This window comes from Anopheles merus, chromosome 3L, assembly GCF_017562075.2.
Source record: "Anopheles merus strain MAF chromosome 3L, AmerM5.1, whole genome shotgun sequence".
Lineage (NCBI taxonomy): Eukaryota > Metazoa > Arthropoda > Insecta > Diptera > Culicidae > Anopheles > Anopheles merus.
In genome coordinates this window covers 38370867-38391206 of record NC_054085.1, presented here as the reverse complement: position 1 = coordinate 38391206, position 20340 = coordinate 38370867, and the positions used below count along the sequence as shown (strand labels likewise).

General features: G+C 48.0%; 1 protein-coding gene across 2 annotated transcripts in view; it reads right to left on the bottom strand.

Annotated features, from left to right (window-relative positions):
• LOC121598336 (CLIP domain-containing serine protease 14D-like) overlaps positions 1–20340 on the bottom strand; it is a 196122-nt gene that overhangs the window by 99358 nt on the left and 76424 nt on the right. For both annotated transcript variants that reach the window (XM_041925002.1, XM_041925003.1), the window contains one exon: positions 10954–11037. In XM_041925002.1, coding sequence (XP_041780936.1) covers positions 10954–11037 — 84 coding nt within the window. The remainder of the gene's footprint in view (positions 1–10953; positions 11038–20340) is intronic.

Here is a 20340-nt window from a genome sequence, read left to right as displayed (position 1 = left end):
CACACACACAAAAAATGGAGAGGCAAAAAAGAACCGGGCGAAAGGGAGCGCGGGGAAACAAAAAAGTGCCAAACGCGAGCCAAATTAAACGTCTGGGATTAAATTAAAAATGAAAGATCCCAGCATAAGTGTGCCTTCAAACAAGACACCAAGCGCATGGACATGATGGTAAAACAAAATAACGCACTGGACGGGAAGCAAAAGAACGGAGCAAAAACGCAATGTAAAGAAGAGGAAGAGGATTTCGTTGGCAGCTTCTCCGGGGAGTGGTTTGATTGGGAAACAGGAAACCATCCCGCTCGGGGTGTAAATAAAAACATCATAAACATAAATGAATAAGCATCAAAATTCACACTTTTGCACGTCTCCCGTTCCACGCGCGCGCTTGTGTGATGCTGTTGCATCCCTTGTGCATCTTGGCGTTTCGATTTCACACACATATCTTCTTCTATCGCTGATGCTGATCAATCTTGCGCTTGTGAGAAGCGAAACCTTCGCTGGTTGACAGCAAGAAGGGGCTTTTTCGTGCGGGTAAAAGAACGCATTCTTTCACCCAAACAGTTCTGCTTTTTTGATCGCAAACGAGGCTACCCAAAGGGGAAAAGAAAATGTGATACCACCCTGTCCACCAGCCAGTTGGACAGTGAAAGGATAAAAAGACCGGCTTCATTCATTATGAATCAAAGTTTATGCCACATCCACATGCAGATGGAGACAGTCCGGACGGGGGAAAGGTCTCCGCTGAAGCACCAAGAGATGATCCTGATTAGATTTGGCTACCAAACGCAATTATGCCACAAAGATATGCAGCGAACCGTTGGGTGGGAACTCACAAGGAAAATGCAATCAGCGAGAGCCTTATTAATTAAACAACTTGCCTCGGTGTCCCTGGTGTCTTGCGCTAGGTTGATTATGCGCGAAGCGGTCACTGGGGTTCGTAAAAATGGCCCCCGCAATCTAGCACACTCATCAGAACTTGGTGGCGGATAACAGCTCCACTGACAGTGCTACAATTTTCATAATTCCCTATTCCTCTCGGGGATAACAATACTAATAATAACTTAGAACTGTTCCCTCTTTGACTACATTAAGGTAGAAGAATAATTATTGTCCTTTTCTACGACTAAATCAAGTCGTCTCGTATCACAGAAAAGAATCTTGCCGATACATACGATTCATTTTATTGTCCAAAGAAAGGTTCCTCTTTTTCCAGAAGATGGTCAGCATAATTGTATAACCTTTGACAACACAGGACTAACGGTGCCCAATCAGATGATGAGGTTCGGGTCAAAGAAATCGATCCAGGATCCATGCAGCAGCAGCAAAACCAGGGACTCAAACGGACGTCAAATCTATATCGATTGCTTCGTCAGCCTAACGATGGAAGGACGTCAAGTGTATCGTTTCTGTGTTTCCTCCTCTGATAGCCCACCGAGTCCAACGCTGATCACCCTTTGTATGATGCCAGTTTGACCTTCACAGGTGAACCGATACCCAAAGGAACCTTATCTCACGGTGATAAGGCAAATCCTAGCTCTCCCTTCCTTTCCTCTATGGACGTTCAACTGCGCCCCGGGACGATGACTGTATTGGATTAAGGTTACAAAGACTGAAAATGTTTTGCCAGTCACGCCCGGTAAACGGGTTTGGCAAAGGGACGATGTATGAGAAAAGCTTCCAAAAAACGATGACACCACGTCGGCACATTGACCCGAATTCTGGGTGGGATGTTGAACTGCACAGGAGAGACTTCACACCCGACGTACACTATTGATTGCAGCCAAGCGTCCAAAACCAGGACACTCTATGTCCGAATGTCCGAGCTGATGTCCGCCCAACGGGTCAGAACCTCAATTGGATCGTTTGTATTCCACCGAAGAAGCAGCATCTCGCGTTAGTTCATCCGTTAGTCGGTGGTCGAGAACCCGACACGTCCAAGAACCCAACATCCCGGACCTTGGTTTCTGTTCCCTGGGACGGCTGTCCATTGGGGGATTCCGTGTCCAATGGCTGATGCTAGCGAAAAGCGAAGAAGCACAAGCTAAGCACAATTAAACTCGCCAATCGGCTGCTGAAACATCGCTCCGGATGTCAACTGGACGGTTCATCATCGACACACAAAAAGAGAACAAGAAGAAGCGCTGTTGTAGTTTGTTATTCGCCGCTCGGTACGTGATCATCATTTTGTTGCGCCCGGGTTTTTTCCATCGTGGTCCATCTGTTTTTTTGGGGAGGTTTCGGGTGAAACGTGATACTTTTGAAATTATTCACCGTAACTCACAGCTACAACAGTATGCTTGTTTTGCTGGGCATTGAACAAGCGTTTTTTTTTCGCCGAAACATAAAACTTTGTAGAAATATTCATCTTACATCCTTAACCCGTTTTTCGTGTGCGCGCAGATTCTCTGCATGATCTCGCCTAAATTATTCACGATGTTGTGATATTGCCGGTTCGTCCTAGTCAAATGGGTAAAACGCTCGTGTCAAATGTGTCGTGTCACGGGCACTTTCGCTTTTGTTTTTTTTTTGGCGGTGCGCAACTCAACTGTTACAATTGCACGGCACGGCTAGAGCCAGTCAGCCATCTCACGACGACACATTGTTTTCTATTGGACAGCTGAGATTTATCGTATGTGAAAGCGCACACACCGGCAACCGGCTGACGGTGTTGACCCGGGCGCACCGTTTGATGGATAGACTTCTTGCATATTTGATGGGCTGGTTGGTGTGGCAAACAGACACAAAAAAGCTGTTGGCTTCCGCTGCGGGTGTGGCATTGGGTGGAATTTATGAAAATTCTTCACCCAACCGAAGCGTTGCGTCAACCAGTAGCGTACGGACCCAAGGTAGCTGAGCTGAAGGCGTAGATCAGAGGAGCTACCCAGTAGGACCATGTTTGTAAATTGTTATTAGCGAAAGTATGCTGTATATTAAATTCCACTCCTAAGGATGATAGCAAATACAGAACATGGGCCGTCAAGCAAGCAGCTGTTATGTGTTTATTGAAGCTACAGGAGAATATTCGGGTTGGACAGTTATTTGAAAACAATTTGAGGCCCTTGACAAGCAACAAACTGAGTGCCATGTGACACACATCGAGCGTCAACTTTTATTGAAAATTATCAATTTGAGCAAAATGAAATATTCACTCTTCATTTCAATATAACTTATTGATTCCTTGTCGTGCCACAAAATTAACACGAATTGTTGTTGAGACTTCTTCAGAATTTCTAACTCCTAACGGTCGTAAAAGTCTTCCAAAGTCTATGGCAAAGGCTCCCCGCAGGGCAATGGTTGCGTTGCACCGTACCGGATCATCTCCAGCTAAACCTTCCCATGTATGCATTGGATTGGATCCGTTTTTGGGCCGTACCCAACCAAACGTCCAAGGGCACAGTCGTGGGCCGTACCCTTTGCACGAAGAAGCTTCGTGGCCTTGAGACGTTTAAGCTGCGTTCTGCACCTCTTGGAGAAGAAATAAACAATAGCCACAATAAATTTCTCCTCCTTTTTTCCAGAGACATCGAATCACGCGAATAAAGGCTGCTAAATCATGAATTTTCAACACTCCACCTCATGTACCTTCGCTCCGAAACGATCTGTTTCCGTTTTGGATGCGCTGCTCGTGGAGTCAGAAGTGGTATTGGAAGAAAAAGTTGAAACGATATGTGCGTTTTTTATCGTTCCAAGCTTTCGCTTGCTTCGTCAGAACGCAGCGAGAACCGTCAGAATCGTGGTATGGCACGCAAGGCCACCGAAAAAACGCGGGCGATTCCATAACATCTTCAATCCTCGCTCCACCATTGCACGTATGTGGGGCTTGGGACTTGAAAACAAAAAAAAAGAACTCCTCCATAGGATCATCGCTCCGGGGTTTTCGGGGGGTTTTTTTTCTTCCCTTTCGAGAAAGAAAAGCGTGAATAGCGTGTCAATCCCACGCACCTCGCACATGGTACCGCAAGGCGCGAAACACTTTCCTCCCCCCGCCGTAAGAACCCGCGCCCAATGGGAGGGGGGGGGGTGAGAATGAGACTTTTTAATGTCTAATCAAAAAGCACGAGCCACACAGGCAAATGGTTGCCGCACGCACACGGTTCTGCTCGTTTGCACGCACGCACGACCATTAAAACAGAACAAAGGGAGCAGTCATAAGGGTGAGGGGGTGGGAGGTGGGGAAAGAGAGGCGGCCAACAAACAAAAACGGCCAAATTCCCCTTGATCGTAAAGCGATTCTTCGAGTACTTCGCGCCCGATGGATGCCGCATGGATAATAAGGGCGACATACCGCGAAGCGCTTTCCAGGAAAACAAACTTTTTTCCTCCCTCTATACTCTCTCGCCTCATATACTGTTGGGGTCGCTGCGAAGGGCTGCTAATGGCGTCCCTAACTGTCACGTTCGCTCCACCTGGTGATGGTGGGGGGGTTGCGGTGCTTGGTTGAACGATATGACACTTCCCGCGTCGCGTCGTTCCACGCGAAAACGTGCCTCTTTGGAGAGCCCTAAAAGGCACCGGTAATGCAGCCACTTTGTACACGGTTCCGAAATTGATCCATAAAACCGTCGACAGGGATGGAGCAGGAATGGGGCTGCAAGAAGTTTAGGGTACAGTACCATACTGTACGCTCAAGGTGAACCTCAAAAAGAGGGCGTTTAAGGGTGATGCAGGCACAACAAATACTTCCCCGTGCCCGTGCTCGTGCTCTCCAACAAAAGCTCAAGCGGCGGGTCGACGCGGCTTTACTCCGCAACAATTGCTTCATCATTTATGCTCGGGCGTGAGAGATCTCCTTCCTCTGCGTGCCACGTTTGGGAGGCGATGTCCGTACCTTCAATCTTCCCTGTTTTCGTCAAGGCAGAGGGTTCCGCGTTGGCCACCCCAAAATACGGGGCGGGCGTTTATTTATTTATTTTTCGTTATGATGCGCGCGCGCGCGCGAAGGTGTCTTTATTAGTGCCGCACACAGTCGGTGCACTGGAGGGAAAGATTGCAAATTTTTATTACTTCCTCCCACGGGGTACCCACCGCATCGTTGCACCACACACACACACATACAGGTTCAGCTGGGCCGTGTCCGTGACTAATGTGTGTCAACCAAGAGCACGAAAAGAGCCGCACACTCAATGCGCCCTGCCTCCAGTCATTAAACGTTATGGCCGTTGGGGTGCTGTTGGAGTACATTGAGCATACATTGACTGCAGCAGGATGTCGATGGCCTGCAGTCAGTGGTTTATGTGATTCGAACAAACAAGGTATGGCTTTGCTGCATGTTTTCAAATAAATTGAGCATTATGTTGTACTCCAATCGCTTCAAATAGATCGCAAAATGATGAGGGAACCATTCAAGTATGCTTTTTAAGGAACAAAACACGACATCAAGAATTGAGTTGGGATTATAATTGGTCTCTTGATGGTTGATAAGTTACAAAAATAACATAAAAACCCTTGGACATCAAGCGAATTCTTCAGTGGCACAGAAAACTAAGAATGAGTTAATGCAGAACGTGTGATAATTTCCCATGAGGTCTCAAAAGCGATCATTAAGATGGTCACACTTTATTAGGAGATGGCGTAAAACTGTCCCTGCAATGGCTAGCTATGAATTAAGATTATGGCTTTAATAAAATATTTCATCTTCATTGCCACATTTTCCAGCTCTTAGCTTCAAATAAAGATGCTCAGATAGGCGGCCCTAACCCACATCTACCAGGTGATCGTAACTCTTGCCAAGCTGCATAAACAAATCTCACCGGCTCTCACGTGTGTTCCCCAAAAACTACGATCTGTGCAACCACCCCATCCCCTTTCGAAACATTGCAACAAATAAAACAAATTTCCTTCTCCCTTGTTGCGTTGCATTTCTCCCTTGAAAAACGCACGCACACAAACACTCAAGGAAATAAACTAATTTTCCCACCCATAAGCCAATTCCCGCCCGCCGCTTCGTGTGAGGGCATGATTTATGGACGCTTTCAAAATTCTTTCCAATTCTTCGGCCCGGTGCGTTCCGGATCGATGGCCCGGGCCGAGCGAACGACCCGACTCGGGAGGGAAAGTATTTCACTTTTATACCCTTTTCCAGCCCGTCACAAATCAATCCCGACTGCAGCAGCAGCAGCAGCAGCAGCAGCAGTTTGCATTGCTTCGGAGTCAATTCTATGCTCCATCAAAGCCGTGCACTACATGCCAATGGGGAGAGAAACATGATCATTCTGTTGAGCGTGCGCGTGTGTGGAGCGATGTGGGGCGAAATATGGCACCAATAAATAGCCGCAATAAATTGAACGTAAAATACGCGTCTCGCTCTCTTTCGCTGCATTTGGGAAGATAGACTAGAGGGTGGAGTCGTTATCACACCGAAAAGATGCACTCCATCCGGAACCGCCCCGTGGCAGGAACCTAAGCGCATACCGCTCGGAAGTGCAGCTCGGTCATCATCGGCGTGTCAAACGACTGTGGAATCGGTTTCTGATCCAGCTGGTCGAAGAATCTCAGCGATCGAGAACGCAAAGAACACTTTCGCTCGTCCCATTGCTTCGAATCATAAAACACTGAAATAGCTGTCCCCATAAAATATAACATGACTTCCAGCTAACGAATTTATGCTTTTCTCCGAAAACACGCGCTGCGTACTTGCGTAATGGCGTCGCCCTCGTCGCTTCTTTCTTTCTCCTCTATCTGAACAGGGGAAGAAGCAATCCTCCCCGAATGCTTCTGGATAGCTTCATCGCTTCGATAACTCCCGGATGGACCTTCTGACATCACTGCCGAATGACCTCTCGCTGCTGGTTGCCGCATGCAAATGGCTTCATCAGCGCGGAGACAGCAGCAGCATATGTAAAATGAGGTTAATTATAATTGAGATAAAACTCACATAAAAATCAATTAATGGTAAGTGTTTCTGCCCGAGCTGTAATCAACTCGGACCCGCTCCTGGAGCGTTGAACGTTTACATAATCCACCCGGCGCGAGAGGGACAGAGATATGATCGATCGAGCGCAGCGCCATCGATGGGCGGACGCATTAGTGGTGCCGATGACGTCCTCGGTCACCGGCAACGGCTCCCAGTTCTGCGACTTTTCGCTACTACCACCGGAAAGGGGCGGTGGTCTTAATTGCGGGCTCTCTTTGATGCCCGTTTTCGATTGCGCACGGTCCCTTCGAAACCGCTTGCCGTGGTGCTTATTAGTGACAAAATTGAAAGTTGAGCACGGAACCGGAAAGCCACCATATGCTGAGCATGGAGATCGGATTTAGGGTGAGCGTATGATCAAGCCCTTCTCCCTCTACTTCAATGCTTTACAGTAGCTTCATACGACGGTAAAGACGCATAAAATGACACGCAACGATGCACTTCAAGGAAGGTGAACCGATTACGAGCTATCACCCCGACAAAGGTTGAACTTTATGGAGCAAAACCTTCTGCTCCTGCCCGCGTGATCCGGTTGCACCGGTCACCTTTTATCGACAGGTACAGAGCGTATCGCTCTCGGTGCGATACCAACCCGAAAATGTTAACTTCATTAAGCCCGCAACACGCGTATGCAGCCCCGCTCGTGGGCTAATGAGCTTGTTTATGAGCTCACTTGGAAGGGCTTGCCGTGCGCTGCCGGGCATTAGCATTCGATTGTTTGCCCTTTTCGGAGTAGAAATTTCAATTTAAACCCTCGATCTTGGACACCGGTGATGAAGGCCATCGGGCCATGTCGTAACGTTAGACTCGCGCAGTCCAACCTCCCGCTGCCGGTGTAATGTGACTTGCGGCTGACATTTAAGGCACAATCGGCGCCTAAAACGCTCCGCATGCGGCACGACGGGAGGGATCGACAAAGAGACATGCTTTTTTTTCCCCCGTTCAGTCACGTTCAGTGTGTATGTGTTCCCTTCAGCTAGTTTGGATACACGCACCTGTGCGAGCATTGTTACATCGGTCTCGTTAATGCTTGTTGGTGAGCACAAAAGAGGAAGACAAAAAGCACGACTGCCAAAATCACCAAAGGCGGCATTTATGAGGCATCTACATCCTGCGGCTAGGCTCCTAATTAAGTTGTTCGCCGAGTGGGCAGGACGGCGTGGATTTGATTCTAATTCTTCTCACTAGCTACATTGCCGGAAGTTTACTTTTTACGATGCAAAGTAATGGAAAGTGTTGTTCCTGTCAATTTTGGGACCTTTTTCTCATTATAATTGGATTTTTGTATGTTTTCATGGCATGAATTTCATTACAATATTGTCTTTTGCTTTTGATACAGACATACTGAATGTTTCAGCAACCAAAATTGTATCTCTAATGCCTGAAAACAATGTCCATACAAATCTTCGATTTTATACTTCAATGCGCCTCAGCAAATCAATCCAGTTTTGCCTGATTTTAACCTCCATCATCATCATCATCATGGTCATCATTGAGTTCAATTCCCACTGTTCGGAACGTTCAACGAGCCAATTTTATGCTCTCCCTTAACCGAGCGCGCATATCTTCCGGTCCATCCGGATTGCACATCCTGTCCGGCCGGTCGGTCTCACGACTTTAAGCCGCAGCCAAGGTCCAACCATCCCGGCAATGTGTCCGTTACTGTGCGAGCATAAAAGCGCGAAAATTACGATCACTGATAAGCCCTAAATAATTGACTTCTGACGCTCTTTGCCGACGCGATCGGAACGACCAGCAACGAGCAATGGCTCAGGCTCCGCCGCACTCTGAGCAAAAGGTCATGAGAAAAAAGAAGCACGGGACAGCGAACACACCGCCGACGGACGACGAATGGGCAGGAAATCATGTTGGCCAGCCGCATTGGATAATCCTGCCGTCGAAAGGCAGCAATATGATTTACATTACATAAAAAAATCGATAATAATGGGCCCATTGGAGGCCCGGTTTCCTCTTGCTCCGATTGCACCGGTTGCATCGGCTCGGAACAAAGAGCTTGCGTACTAAAAAAAAACACAATACTCTTCGCTAGCTTTCTAGCAACCGATGCCACCGGAACTGTGGATAAGCGTAAGAACTCGAATCAAAATCAAATCATAACTATGCAGCAACATTTCCCCAACCCGCCCTGAGGCTTATGTAGACAAGAGAGAGAGAGAAAAAACAGCCCTCGGGTTCGGGAAAAAAGCTTAGTGACCTAATCCGTACGTTCGGCAATCATAACAACATAAAATTTGGGCTTTACGTTGACAAAACCCTTCACGGTCAAACGCGAAGGGCAACGAACACGAGACAAAACAACGCATTGCTGATGAAAAACTAAACCCAACTGCCAAAGCAAAACTAAAAACCGGCCTCAGTCGGTCGCTCTGCCCGAGCGTAACTAACTCCACAACGAGTCAGAACTATTTCACTGCTCCCGAGGGAGGAGGTGCGGGTGGTGGGATGGCGAGTTTAGAATCCAACGCACTTGGTTGGTTTTGGTTTTTGGCGGTCCCTTTCGTCCGAACATCAAATGAACTCAACAAAAATCATATTTCCAAAGCAGTAGTTGACGAGAACAGCTTGATCAGGTTCACAAACGAAAAAAAACAACAATCCCAGTACGGATAAATAATCCACAAACAGAACTCAACAGAACAGAGATGAAGTTAGGACGACGGCCAGCTAGCGAATTATCGACGTCCGAAATCATGTCTCTATTAATTTCCCGCTGTCATCTGTCAATACATCGTCCATCAGGGTACGAAAGCCGCCAGCGGGACAACCAAAACCCGTTCCCAGCCCACCCGTCTAAGCGCACCAATATTAGCTTTAAACGAATTTCGGTGGCCAGCCTGGCTGGGACTGTCTGTCTGGATCGCATCCAGTTATTATTTACCTTTTTTCTCCCAGCTTGCCCTCCACAATAAGGCAAAACAAAAAGGGATCAAATTTCCAATAGTTTCTCTCGCAGTCCACCCGAAAAAAAGAGGGCAGCAAAAAAGATATCAGTGGAAAGGATTATGTTAAGTCAGTAAATCGACTTGGAATGTTTTGGCTGAAGCTCGATTGATTCCGGCTGGATTAAAATGCGTTTATTTTATGCTTTCCCGTCGCCAGAGCGAAGGTTTGATTTAAACTTTATGAAAAATTGTTCCAAAATCAGCCCTGGATCGCGATAAGTAAACATCGAGAGGGGTGTGAAAAAGTCCCAAATCGATTGCTACCCGCTTAACAGGGCCGATTATGGTTATGTCGCTTTTGGATTTAAATCTGTCGAAAAGCCTCGATCCAATCCAGTCAATCTGTTCCGGCAGATCGAGAGGTATGGATTTGGGAAAACATTGCCCCGTTTCCCGCCAAACAAGCTGCTTATTAAACAACGGCAGAAAGTCGACAAACACACGCCGTCTTAAAGCCAATCCCGCCTGCTTCAGTATCCGGTGTTTGTGCCCTTGAAGCTGTGCTCAAGGGAAATCCTCCAAAAAGGCAGCCAGAAATAGAAACAAAAACTCGGCCCACTCTCGTCCCGAAACACACGCAGCGTTCGAACCGAACACGATCCTTGAAAGCTTCAAGTCCTTCAACACACACAAATCCTTTGCCTAATCCTCGACTGCCATCCGCCCCTGGTGGTGTGGGGAAAGCTTCGGCCAAAACACGCCCCAGACAGCCCAGAGACAACCTTTTGCTGTTTACCCTTGGAATTACCTGCGGAATCTCACTTTCTCCCGCCATCGTTTTTGTGTCGTTCTGTGTTTCTAAGCTTTTCCTGCGCTGCAACCCAAGAAACAATTATTTCCAGCACCGGGAGCATCTTCCCCGGGCGGCTCTCGAGCAAAACCCGTGGGGAGTTCGTGGCAGAAGACACGCGTTCAAGGTAAAGCCATTTGGGTCTCTCTTTCTCTCTCTTCCAGAAGAATAAAAACCCACCCAACTTTTTATAAGCACTCGGTTTAAGGTGTCGATGTCTGTTTGCGCCCCGTTCTGTCCCTGTGGTCGAGCGGTGGAATAATTTACTTAAATGCTTAAAAACTTACTGATGTACTTTTGTTTTAATCCTGTTTGCAAGCAGCTTTCTTTCGCACCTTTTACTACGTCTCGACGCCGGTGCAGTGGGCAATCTGTTGAGAGGAGAAACAAGGTATGAAAATGAAACCATGAAGACATCTTAAAGTTAACTCGGTAATGCTCGTGATAAATCCTTCTGGAGTTGACCTTTTGATTGGAATGAAAGAGATTTGTGTTTGTGTTGGAGGTCTTCAATGTACATTCGCTTCAGGTACAAACATGATGGCAAATGTAATTAAATACACACCAGAGGTCTGTCAGGCTTAACATAACTTGTAAGTTTTACTGAAATGAAAATATTAAACAAACTTATAAAGTAAATTTGTGATCGGTTCTTTTAATATCCAGCTTCCAATCAAAATTTATTCAAAGAACAACTCATGCCTTGACCAAATGACGAATAAACCCCAATGAAAAACGGCATCAAATTTATTAAGAGACCAGGATTATTGGATTTCTCGTCACCGCAGATCTTGGTCTCCGTTGTCTGCTCCGACTGGCGCTATACTAAAACTGGTCTGACTTCGTTCCTGCTTCCTTTCCTTCGCAAATCAGACCAAGAACACCAACCTTACTCAAACACACCATCATCTGCGATGGTATTTTTGCGGTCATTTTCAACTAAAAGAACCGATGCACTGATTATCGTCATCAGACCAACGATCAGCACACACAGCATGATCACCATTCTTTTCCGTCAGCGCCAGTTCAAAACAGCAAATGGCACGCAACAGCAGCGAAAAAACCAAGGCAAAAAATCCAACACACTCACACACACACACACTGCATAACAGCATTAAAATGTATGCTTTCATTGGAAACCGAGGAGCAGCCCACTGAGCCGAGCCGATGAAACGAAAGGGAATGCTTCCCATGCCAAACACGAGCTGAACAGAAATTTGAATTAATTATCTCTAAAATCTGTATTTAAGGGTCATTTCGTGGAGCTCCCATCAAAGGTGGGACGAGAGAAGAGAGGGAAACGCAGTTGCACTTCGATGTTACCCGGGTGCAGCAAGCCGCGGGCAATCTTGACACAGACACAAGCGAAGAAACTATATCACCTATCTACCAACGGCCAGTGCAAAGTGGAACGAAAACGCAATGCCACAAACGGTGCTCGCCGTCCCGTCCGGTGTTTCGAAATTGGCACGCAGGAAATGCAAATAAAAATGCACCGAAATATTCGCTTTGTGCTTGCGATCCGAGATCTTTTTGCGGGAAACGAGGACGAGTGTCGGCGTGCGTCTTTTCAGGTCTGCTGATCTTCCGGCCGCTAGCGGGGAGGGGCGAGGACAATCGAAGGTTGGGGAAGAATGTACGGCAGACAACGTCCAGACGAAGGTTAGCGAGCGTAAGCCCTCGCTATCGACCGGCAGTTGCGGCAGTCGGGACGCGTTGAAGGACATGGACGTTTGCCTTCTTCCTGCCATTCAATTCTGGGAAGACGCCGTCCCGAAAATACCGATCAGCAGGGGCTTAAACCGAGGGAGGCTCTTAAATAACTCGATCAGCATTCCGTGTGTCCATTTCGTTGCTTGTGTTTTTTTGCGGCGAGAAAGTGCGAGAAATACTGCAACTTTCAAACAAAACAATAGGCTGGCCTTTTTCTAACGAGCAAACAGTTTCTTGATTCCCTTTTAAGTGAGCCCACACCTCCGCATGTTGTGCCTCGAATCGAGACCCGAATCGAGACTGATCATTGCAGTACACGCAGATGAAGCTCGACCAACGGAACGAATGCCACCGATTTGCGCTAAACGGCGTGATGATTATGTCGCGATAAGAAGCTTCTCTTTCGCCCGGCAGCAGTGTTGGGGGTCGCGTTGAAAGAAAAGCAAAAGTCCAACGCCTCGGCCCCCGCCGTCTGAAGAACAAAGCGAAAGAAAACGAAAGACATCATCATAAGCTAAGTGATGGGAAACGAACCATGACCCCTGCACGCTATGAAGGTACTCGCTAAGAAACACAGCGCACGGACTGCGATCATGATGATGACGCGCGCTCTCGATGAAGATGATATCGCGCTGGAAAGCCCAAATCGAAGCCACTCACGGTGCGCAAGAGGGCAAGAAGAAGGTACTTGATGTCGAGAGGTGGGCCGTGATTGAAACCGGTACCTTCAAGACGGCTATACCTTCGTTCCCTCTTTCTCTAGAGCGGGACCCGTTGTCGATTCTCGGGAAAGATTTGGCGGGAGTTTACATTTACTCCACAATGAACTACACTCTTCCCTGCGGAACAGCGGAGCGCAAGGAACATTGGTGCCAACATTCGGCAAACAACATACCGAACACGGTGACAGACCCACGAAGATGACTCCACACACACACACACACACACACACACACACACACACACACAGCCGGGCACAGGGGGTAAATGGTAAGTAACTCAAGAGGCTGATTATTCGAAACAAAACACTCAACGCTCATAAATATTTAATATACACACTCCGCTCGGACGGGAGCGAGCAGAGGAACTACCGAGGGAAGGTGTCCGCACGGCCATCGACATGCTAACATCGGTAAGCCCGGCACTGAGCAGTGCTCCCGTGTACGGTCCAACCACCAATTCGAGAGTAGGCAGATGGCTCCGAAAGCAGTTCGAACGGTTTTGAAACATATCCCTCCCAAGTGGCGACATCGCGCGCTAGTACATCATGCAGTCGCTTCATGAAGTGTCCCAACTTCGCATAATAAATGCTACTTATCAAGATTTTGAAGTTCTCGCCCCCGGGAGGCGTGTTGTTGTTGTCGCTTTTTTCCTGCTGCTTCTTCAGGTTTACGTTAACCATTGTCCAAACGCACGTGTTGAGCGGGAGAGGCACCGTTTGGGACACTACACGGCACCACGACTCCACGGCTGACCTCGGTTTGGCACTCGACCGCAATTATAATTTGACGCGAGGTAGTGCCAGTAGTGAAAGAGAAAAGACCACACTTCTGCCCGGTGGGCCAATAATAACAAAACCTCGTTGGAGCGTCTGGCAGAGGAGATCACTCTTGGATAGGAGCAATGACGGGTGAATGTCATCATGAGGAATTGTCAACCGTATCGCTTGGACGTGTTGGGCGAGTTTACAATGCAACAAGAAAAAGGGGAAAGTATACACTAACGCTCAGCTACCGATGGACGCAAAAACGAAACGGAAGCTAACCAAGATTTGTCCGTCTTCGTCAAGCGTCCAGCAGCCTAGCCGCCTCCCCGTTCGCGGATCACTTTCCTTTCAAAACAAAACCTTCATAGACCTCATAGGTTTGAAAAGAAAGACGATGTTAGATCCACAATGTGACCCAAAAGTGGCTGCCATGGGGCACAATTGAGTGTGTTGACTCAAGAGTGTTATATCTCCCAAATCTTGCCGGCTCTACGTGTTTGCCGGTGTGATGGTGTGCTGACTGCCACTGCCTTTCGTATGCGCTCTCGAGCTTAACCGAGACATACACCGCACAAACGCAACGTTGGCTGGGGAAGAAGGAATGGTCCGAATGTATCATTTGCCACAAGGGAGGAGATCGCCAAACTATGTCCGGTGTACACAATGGCAACCAGGGCCGTTTCTACGACGGCAGGATCGTTGTAATTCAACGGACGCTCAAAACTAACCTACAAAAAAAAGCATACCCTCAGTCGGTGGGAGAGGGCGAAAGAAAAAGAACTGACTCATGCGCCTTCCACTCCGGTTGCAAACCACTCCGGGTGAAATGATATGCAGCATAAGTATTGTTATTAATACCACACACTATCGTGGGCACGATCGGGGCCAGCTCGACCGTGTCCAGCGACTTCTACGTCGAGCGCAGAGAGGCCCGAAATGGTCCACGCATACATACACACAAACACACTCATACACAGAAAAAGGACCAAGTTATGTGGTCACTCGGGATACATTTCGAGGCATAACACCTTGTTCCACACCAGCTATACCCCCGGCTTGGAGGGAGGAACCTTTATAGGGCAAATCCGTCATAATCATTTGTCGGCCGGGGAACACTTTTATGCGGTGCGAATGGAATTATAATTTGTAATATTTGTGCGACGCGCTCCAGACAGAAAGAGCGAAAAAAAGAAAGAGACCAATTTTGGTGAGCCGTTAAAGGAAGCAGTGAAGCTTTTAAGACGAAAGAGACAACAGGGAAAGAAATTAGTAGACCGGAATCAGGCAGCAACGAGCGGCCGTACAAATTTGAAGCAATAATTTAAGCTTTTAAATAATTCCGGAACAAAGTGCTCCGATGCAGATTAATCAGATAATAACAATGATGTGCTCGCTGTCGAATTCTGAGCATACAGCAACAGAAACTCCACAAAATCGCTCGAAAATCCCAAGCCGATAAATGCGGAAGTTTCTTCCACATTTGGCAATAAGCATAATTATCGCCAGCTGTAGCCTACAATCCTTCCTGCCCACGTTAATAATCAGTATCAAGTGCCTCGAATGAGTATGAAATCCACTGCACGGCAAGAATCGAAATTGTTGCCTGATTACTGAAGGTACATGGAATCGTGTTTGCTGCTGTTATTGCTTAATTCCATTACACGAGATAAGCGTAAACCGAAATCGCAATTGGCGCTAGTGATTCCAGGATTTTCGAAACCTATCCTTCGTTCGTAACATGCAGCAATGGGGAGAGCTTAATGTGATCCAATTGCAAGGTGGCCATTTGAGTGCACAAAATCAATCAGAAAAAGGAAAGGACACACGATCTGAAAGCATGATTTAATGACGTTCAGTTCGATCGGTTGTTCCACGAAACAAATGGAAACCCGTTGCTATGGAGCTTATCAACACGTGGCGCTTCTTCTCGCCGTAAATCCCGATAACAAGCCAATAAAATGTAATCGCAAGGACACCCGCTCACGTTTGCTCGTTGTTTGTGTGTGGGTGTGCTGTGTTCATGTGAAATGCAAATAGCACGTCTCCGTGTCAGTGAGACCTCAATAATTATACGAACGTAACAGCATTGAAGATGTACGCACAAAAACAAACAACGCTCCGTCCGTAGAGGTGCGTTATCCCGACCATACACCGATGGCGATTTGCATAGAAATGCGTCGTTCGGTGCAAGCAATCTATCTAAACAACGCTGAACGAGATATGTGGAATTTATATTTTTACGTCTCTCTAGACTCGAACCAATGGACACACAAATATTTTTTGTTGTTGTGTCGTTTGGGGCTTGTGTTGTCATTTTTATGTGTCCGTTTCCCATTCCCAATAAATGATAACAATCCCCACAGGAGGAGCGCATAGAATAGTCAATAGAAACTAACAACCTTCGTGTGCGTGTCTATGTGCGAGAGCCGAAATGGCAGCATGCTGTTGCATCACAACGGAAGCGCCTGCGAATGATACCAGCTTCCAGATAACGCACCACCTTCAACCCCACAGCCCACCAGGTTTCGCCGGCGCTGTCCGGGACGCAAATGTCCGAAAGCACACGGGACATGTTTTGCTTATCGACCGGGCATTAAACCCCAACGTGCAGCCGCTATCAGAGCTTATCGACGGGCCCATTCCGGGAGGGATGCTAACCCGTCTGCAACATCAATCCAATTGATGACATCCTGTTTCCGAGGGTCGAAGCTTTTGAGGGGGGACTGCAGGCGCGCAGTACGAATCCTTTAATCGAGTGTGGATCCAACGGTTTTGCATCCATCGATATTGTTTTTACAGACTATTTGCATGGAGGAAAAGGTTGTACCTTCGCCGTAAAGGTAATGGTTTGAGTGACATCGATGATAAAGCCTGGTGGGACTACAACTATCTCGTTTGTTTTGTGAAAAGCTTCGATGCGTTGAGTGCAAAATTCATGAGCTGAAAAGCAAACTGAATGTACTAGAAAAATTACATGGAATTACGCTCCGCTATCACGATATCTACTGGTTGAATAGCTCTATCTAGTAATAGTGTAGAAAAATCGGTAATGATTCTCAATAAGCAGGTTGCTGCCCATTGCCTGCATCGATCGGTAACCTTCGCATTATCGCAATTGATGCGTAACTAAGTAACGGCCACGATGTCGGGTTCTATTGCACGGGAAGTGAAAGTGAATTGAGCCACATCGTGGAATCGCTCTTTCAGCGATTCACCGACACTGAGCTGGACGCCTTGGGCGGCCGCCTCGATTAAAGTGGATGTGTCTCTCGACCCTCTATCGGCTGACCTAATCGAGCGAAAGTAAAATGATGGTAGACCAGTGCCCGCCCGAATTTGTTACGGGCACTTTATTCTGCAGGCCACGAACGCCCGGCACATGAGTGCTGTTGAGATACGTAGATGATATTGCATCCACCGTCTGCCGACAGTGCTGCTTTGGCACAGGAAAAAGGAAGCAAACATAAAATGGAACACACGAAGCAGTTTTGCGCGACCATCCACCTACGACCGGTGCGGTTCGAGCCCCGGAGATAAATACGATACGATACAAATTAAATTAATTTATTGAAATTATCGGGTACGGCTTCGGGTGAGCAGACACACTCGACCACCGCCACAGTGCACACACACACATACACATGAGCTGTCGAAACATTGAACCTTGAGGCGGATAAACTATCGCAGAAAACACGCACCGGTACCACCGGTGCAGGAAAATCGATAAACCTCACACAAACGTGGCCGTGGCAGGTATGTGCAGAGAGTTAGTGGAACACCAATTGGCAACTCCCGAGTTCCTGGCGGGACCAGGGTTTTTTCGCACTCGCCTTACGCCCTATCGTATCTGCCTTCCGGTGTGAGCAGGCAGTGGGACGCAGCAAAACACAAAAATTCCTCCCGTTCCGTCAAACCGATAATCACGTTCGTGTGGTCTAGATTTTTTCGTGCCCCAAACGCCGTGGTGACCTCTGGCGAGGGTGTTGATATGGGCCTAACAAGAACTGGAGCTGTTGAAAGCCCGGTAATTGTAGCCTGGCAAGTGGGGGTGGAGGTTTTGACTTCCGTCATACTAGTGGCCCCGTGCCCGACTACCGTGGTTGGGTGCGGGACCAACCCAAGAGTCATCGTGGACGCTGGCCCCTCACGATAGGATCGCGCTCTGTGTGACCAAAGCATCCGATCATGCGATCGAAATGGGTGAATGTGCGATTGCATGCTGCCCTCTGCCCAAATGGTAGCCCTCGTCGGACATCGAGCGCCTCTGGGACATCCAAATGAGCACCTTGAACCTGGGTTTTGGGCTACCGTGTGGAAATATTCATCATTCGCTCAAATCAGCTCCCGTCTAATGTGAAAGTGTGGCTCAATCCATCGCAGGGAATGGTGATATGCCAAAAACTCCAGGGCTTTGAGGCTATCTTGCACACAGGAAAAACAATCACAAATCAAACAACAAAAAAAGTTCATTCAAATTAGCGCGCTCTCCCGCGGCGGAGAGTGGATTGAGCGGGAAATATAGGGCAACCAGTGATAGGGCAACCGGTGCTTTTGCTGCGGGCTTCGTTCTGCAAATCATCAGCCCGGTGACCCTTTCCTAAGGCATCAAGCAGAGAAAAGGGAGCGCATTTTCACAACCTTGCCCACCAAATGACAGGTTTTGGCCGGTTTCGGACTAATTTCTGGCGTCCCAAAATAGAATCCACCGAAACGGCAAGGGCACGCGAGCGCAGAAAGTTCAACTGGCGGTAGTGCGGCTTGAAGGCAATCGTTGATTGAAAGGGAAACAGTCCGGGCCTTTCTGACCTCCGGTGGCACAGCAAAACAAACATCCAATGTCTTCGTTGCATGAGGAGGAATTTCCGCAGGCAAGGGTGTGTAACAATTCCAACGGAAAGCAAAAATCAATTAAAAACTCATTTGCACGGTGCGATGCATGAGAGGAGTTTAATACACCTTCTGGAATTTGCCTGTATCACATCTCAAGCCATTCCAAAACTAGTCTCGATACAGCAAACAGTCGTCTAAACATGGGCATTCGCTCACCTAAAACAAGATGCTCATAATTTACACCCCGAGACTGCAGTAAAAAGGTCAAATATCCGATTATAGACGTCCTACCCGGCCACAGAAACCTGGAAAGAACAAAATAACGGACTCGGTATAAATCAATCCTCGGCATCTTTGTTGGCAGATTTGCCTCTGGAAGGCATGCCGGTTCGGTATAACCTGACTGGAGTCGTGGTGAAACACGGCAGAGGCATAATCTTCTTAGTTTGTTGAAACGTCCAAGCTTAAGCCGAAACTGGATCAGACACAGTGTAAACCGGAGCCGGTGGTCATCGAGCTTACCGAGCGCCGAGTGTTCAATCGATAATCGAAGAAGACTTCGCGGTGTCTCCGGTGTTGGGACACGGTGCGGTCCAAACAGATCCGTTGCAAGTTCACCCAAGCGAGAAGGGCCGAGACACGAGAGCGAGAGAGGGATTGTTTACACTTATGAGAAGTGACAGTGCTCGTCGTATCAATCGAGCCTGATATTGCTGCGACTGCTGCTGCTGCTGCTGCTGTGGCAGCACGGGTGCACGAGCTTCTGAAGCAGCCAAACGGGCTGGACATCCTGTTTTGGCTATCTCAACGCCTTCTGCAGACAACATTCAACATTCACAGCCCAGGCCATAGATCATCGAGAACCCGGTTTTCGTCCGCTCCAACCCTCCGAGACACTAATGTTGTCAGGGTCGTCTTCAATCTTTCTCTCCATGTACGGTAGCGCTGCAGTGCACCGGCGACCCATCATTCGGGGCCCCTCTATGGAACCGGTTTTCCACCTTCGTGTGCAGGATTCTGAACCAATTACACTGGTACTGGGGAGGAAGAGAAAGGGCTCCCGGTAGGGTTACCGTTTGCCGCAACCCAAACTCTCTGAACGATGCAAGGTGTCTCGTAACGGGGACCCACCGAAGGTTGGTAGCTAGTTTTCTCGAAACACTCCACATGACCCTTGTGCGAGAACCTTGTGCAGAAAGAGTTTTGCTGGAGCAGTGCTGCACACACGACTCCTCAATCAATGATGGGTGAAAAATTGTCCTGATAAAAACTCCCAGAACCGTTTTGCAGTAGCGCAACCGGACGGACTCCGTCCACCATCCAGCGTCCCGCGTGCGTGCTCCAAAGTGTTGCTAATGAATTTCAGCAAATACCCCCGTAATCTGCGATAATGTGCTATCCAAATATAAATTCCAGTTCTGAATCGTTCGTTGCGAACCGAACGAGCCGGGACTTTCGACCGGGCTCGTGCTTTCGTGCGTTCCCGTTTCCCGTACAAGGCGCAAAATTGCCTTCATCATTTCCAATTGCACCCGGTTGGAGCAAACCTCCTCAGCCTCATCAAGGACGCACACAGCCACACGCACATGGACACATGAGCACGGTAGGATTAAACTCCTTCCCCTGGAGGTCCTGAGTGATTGTG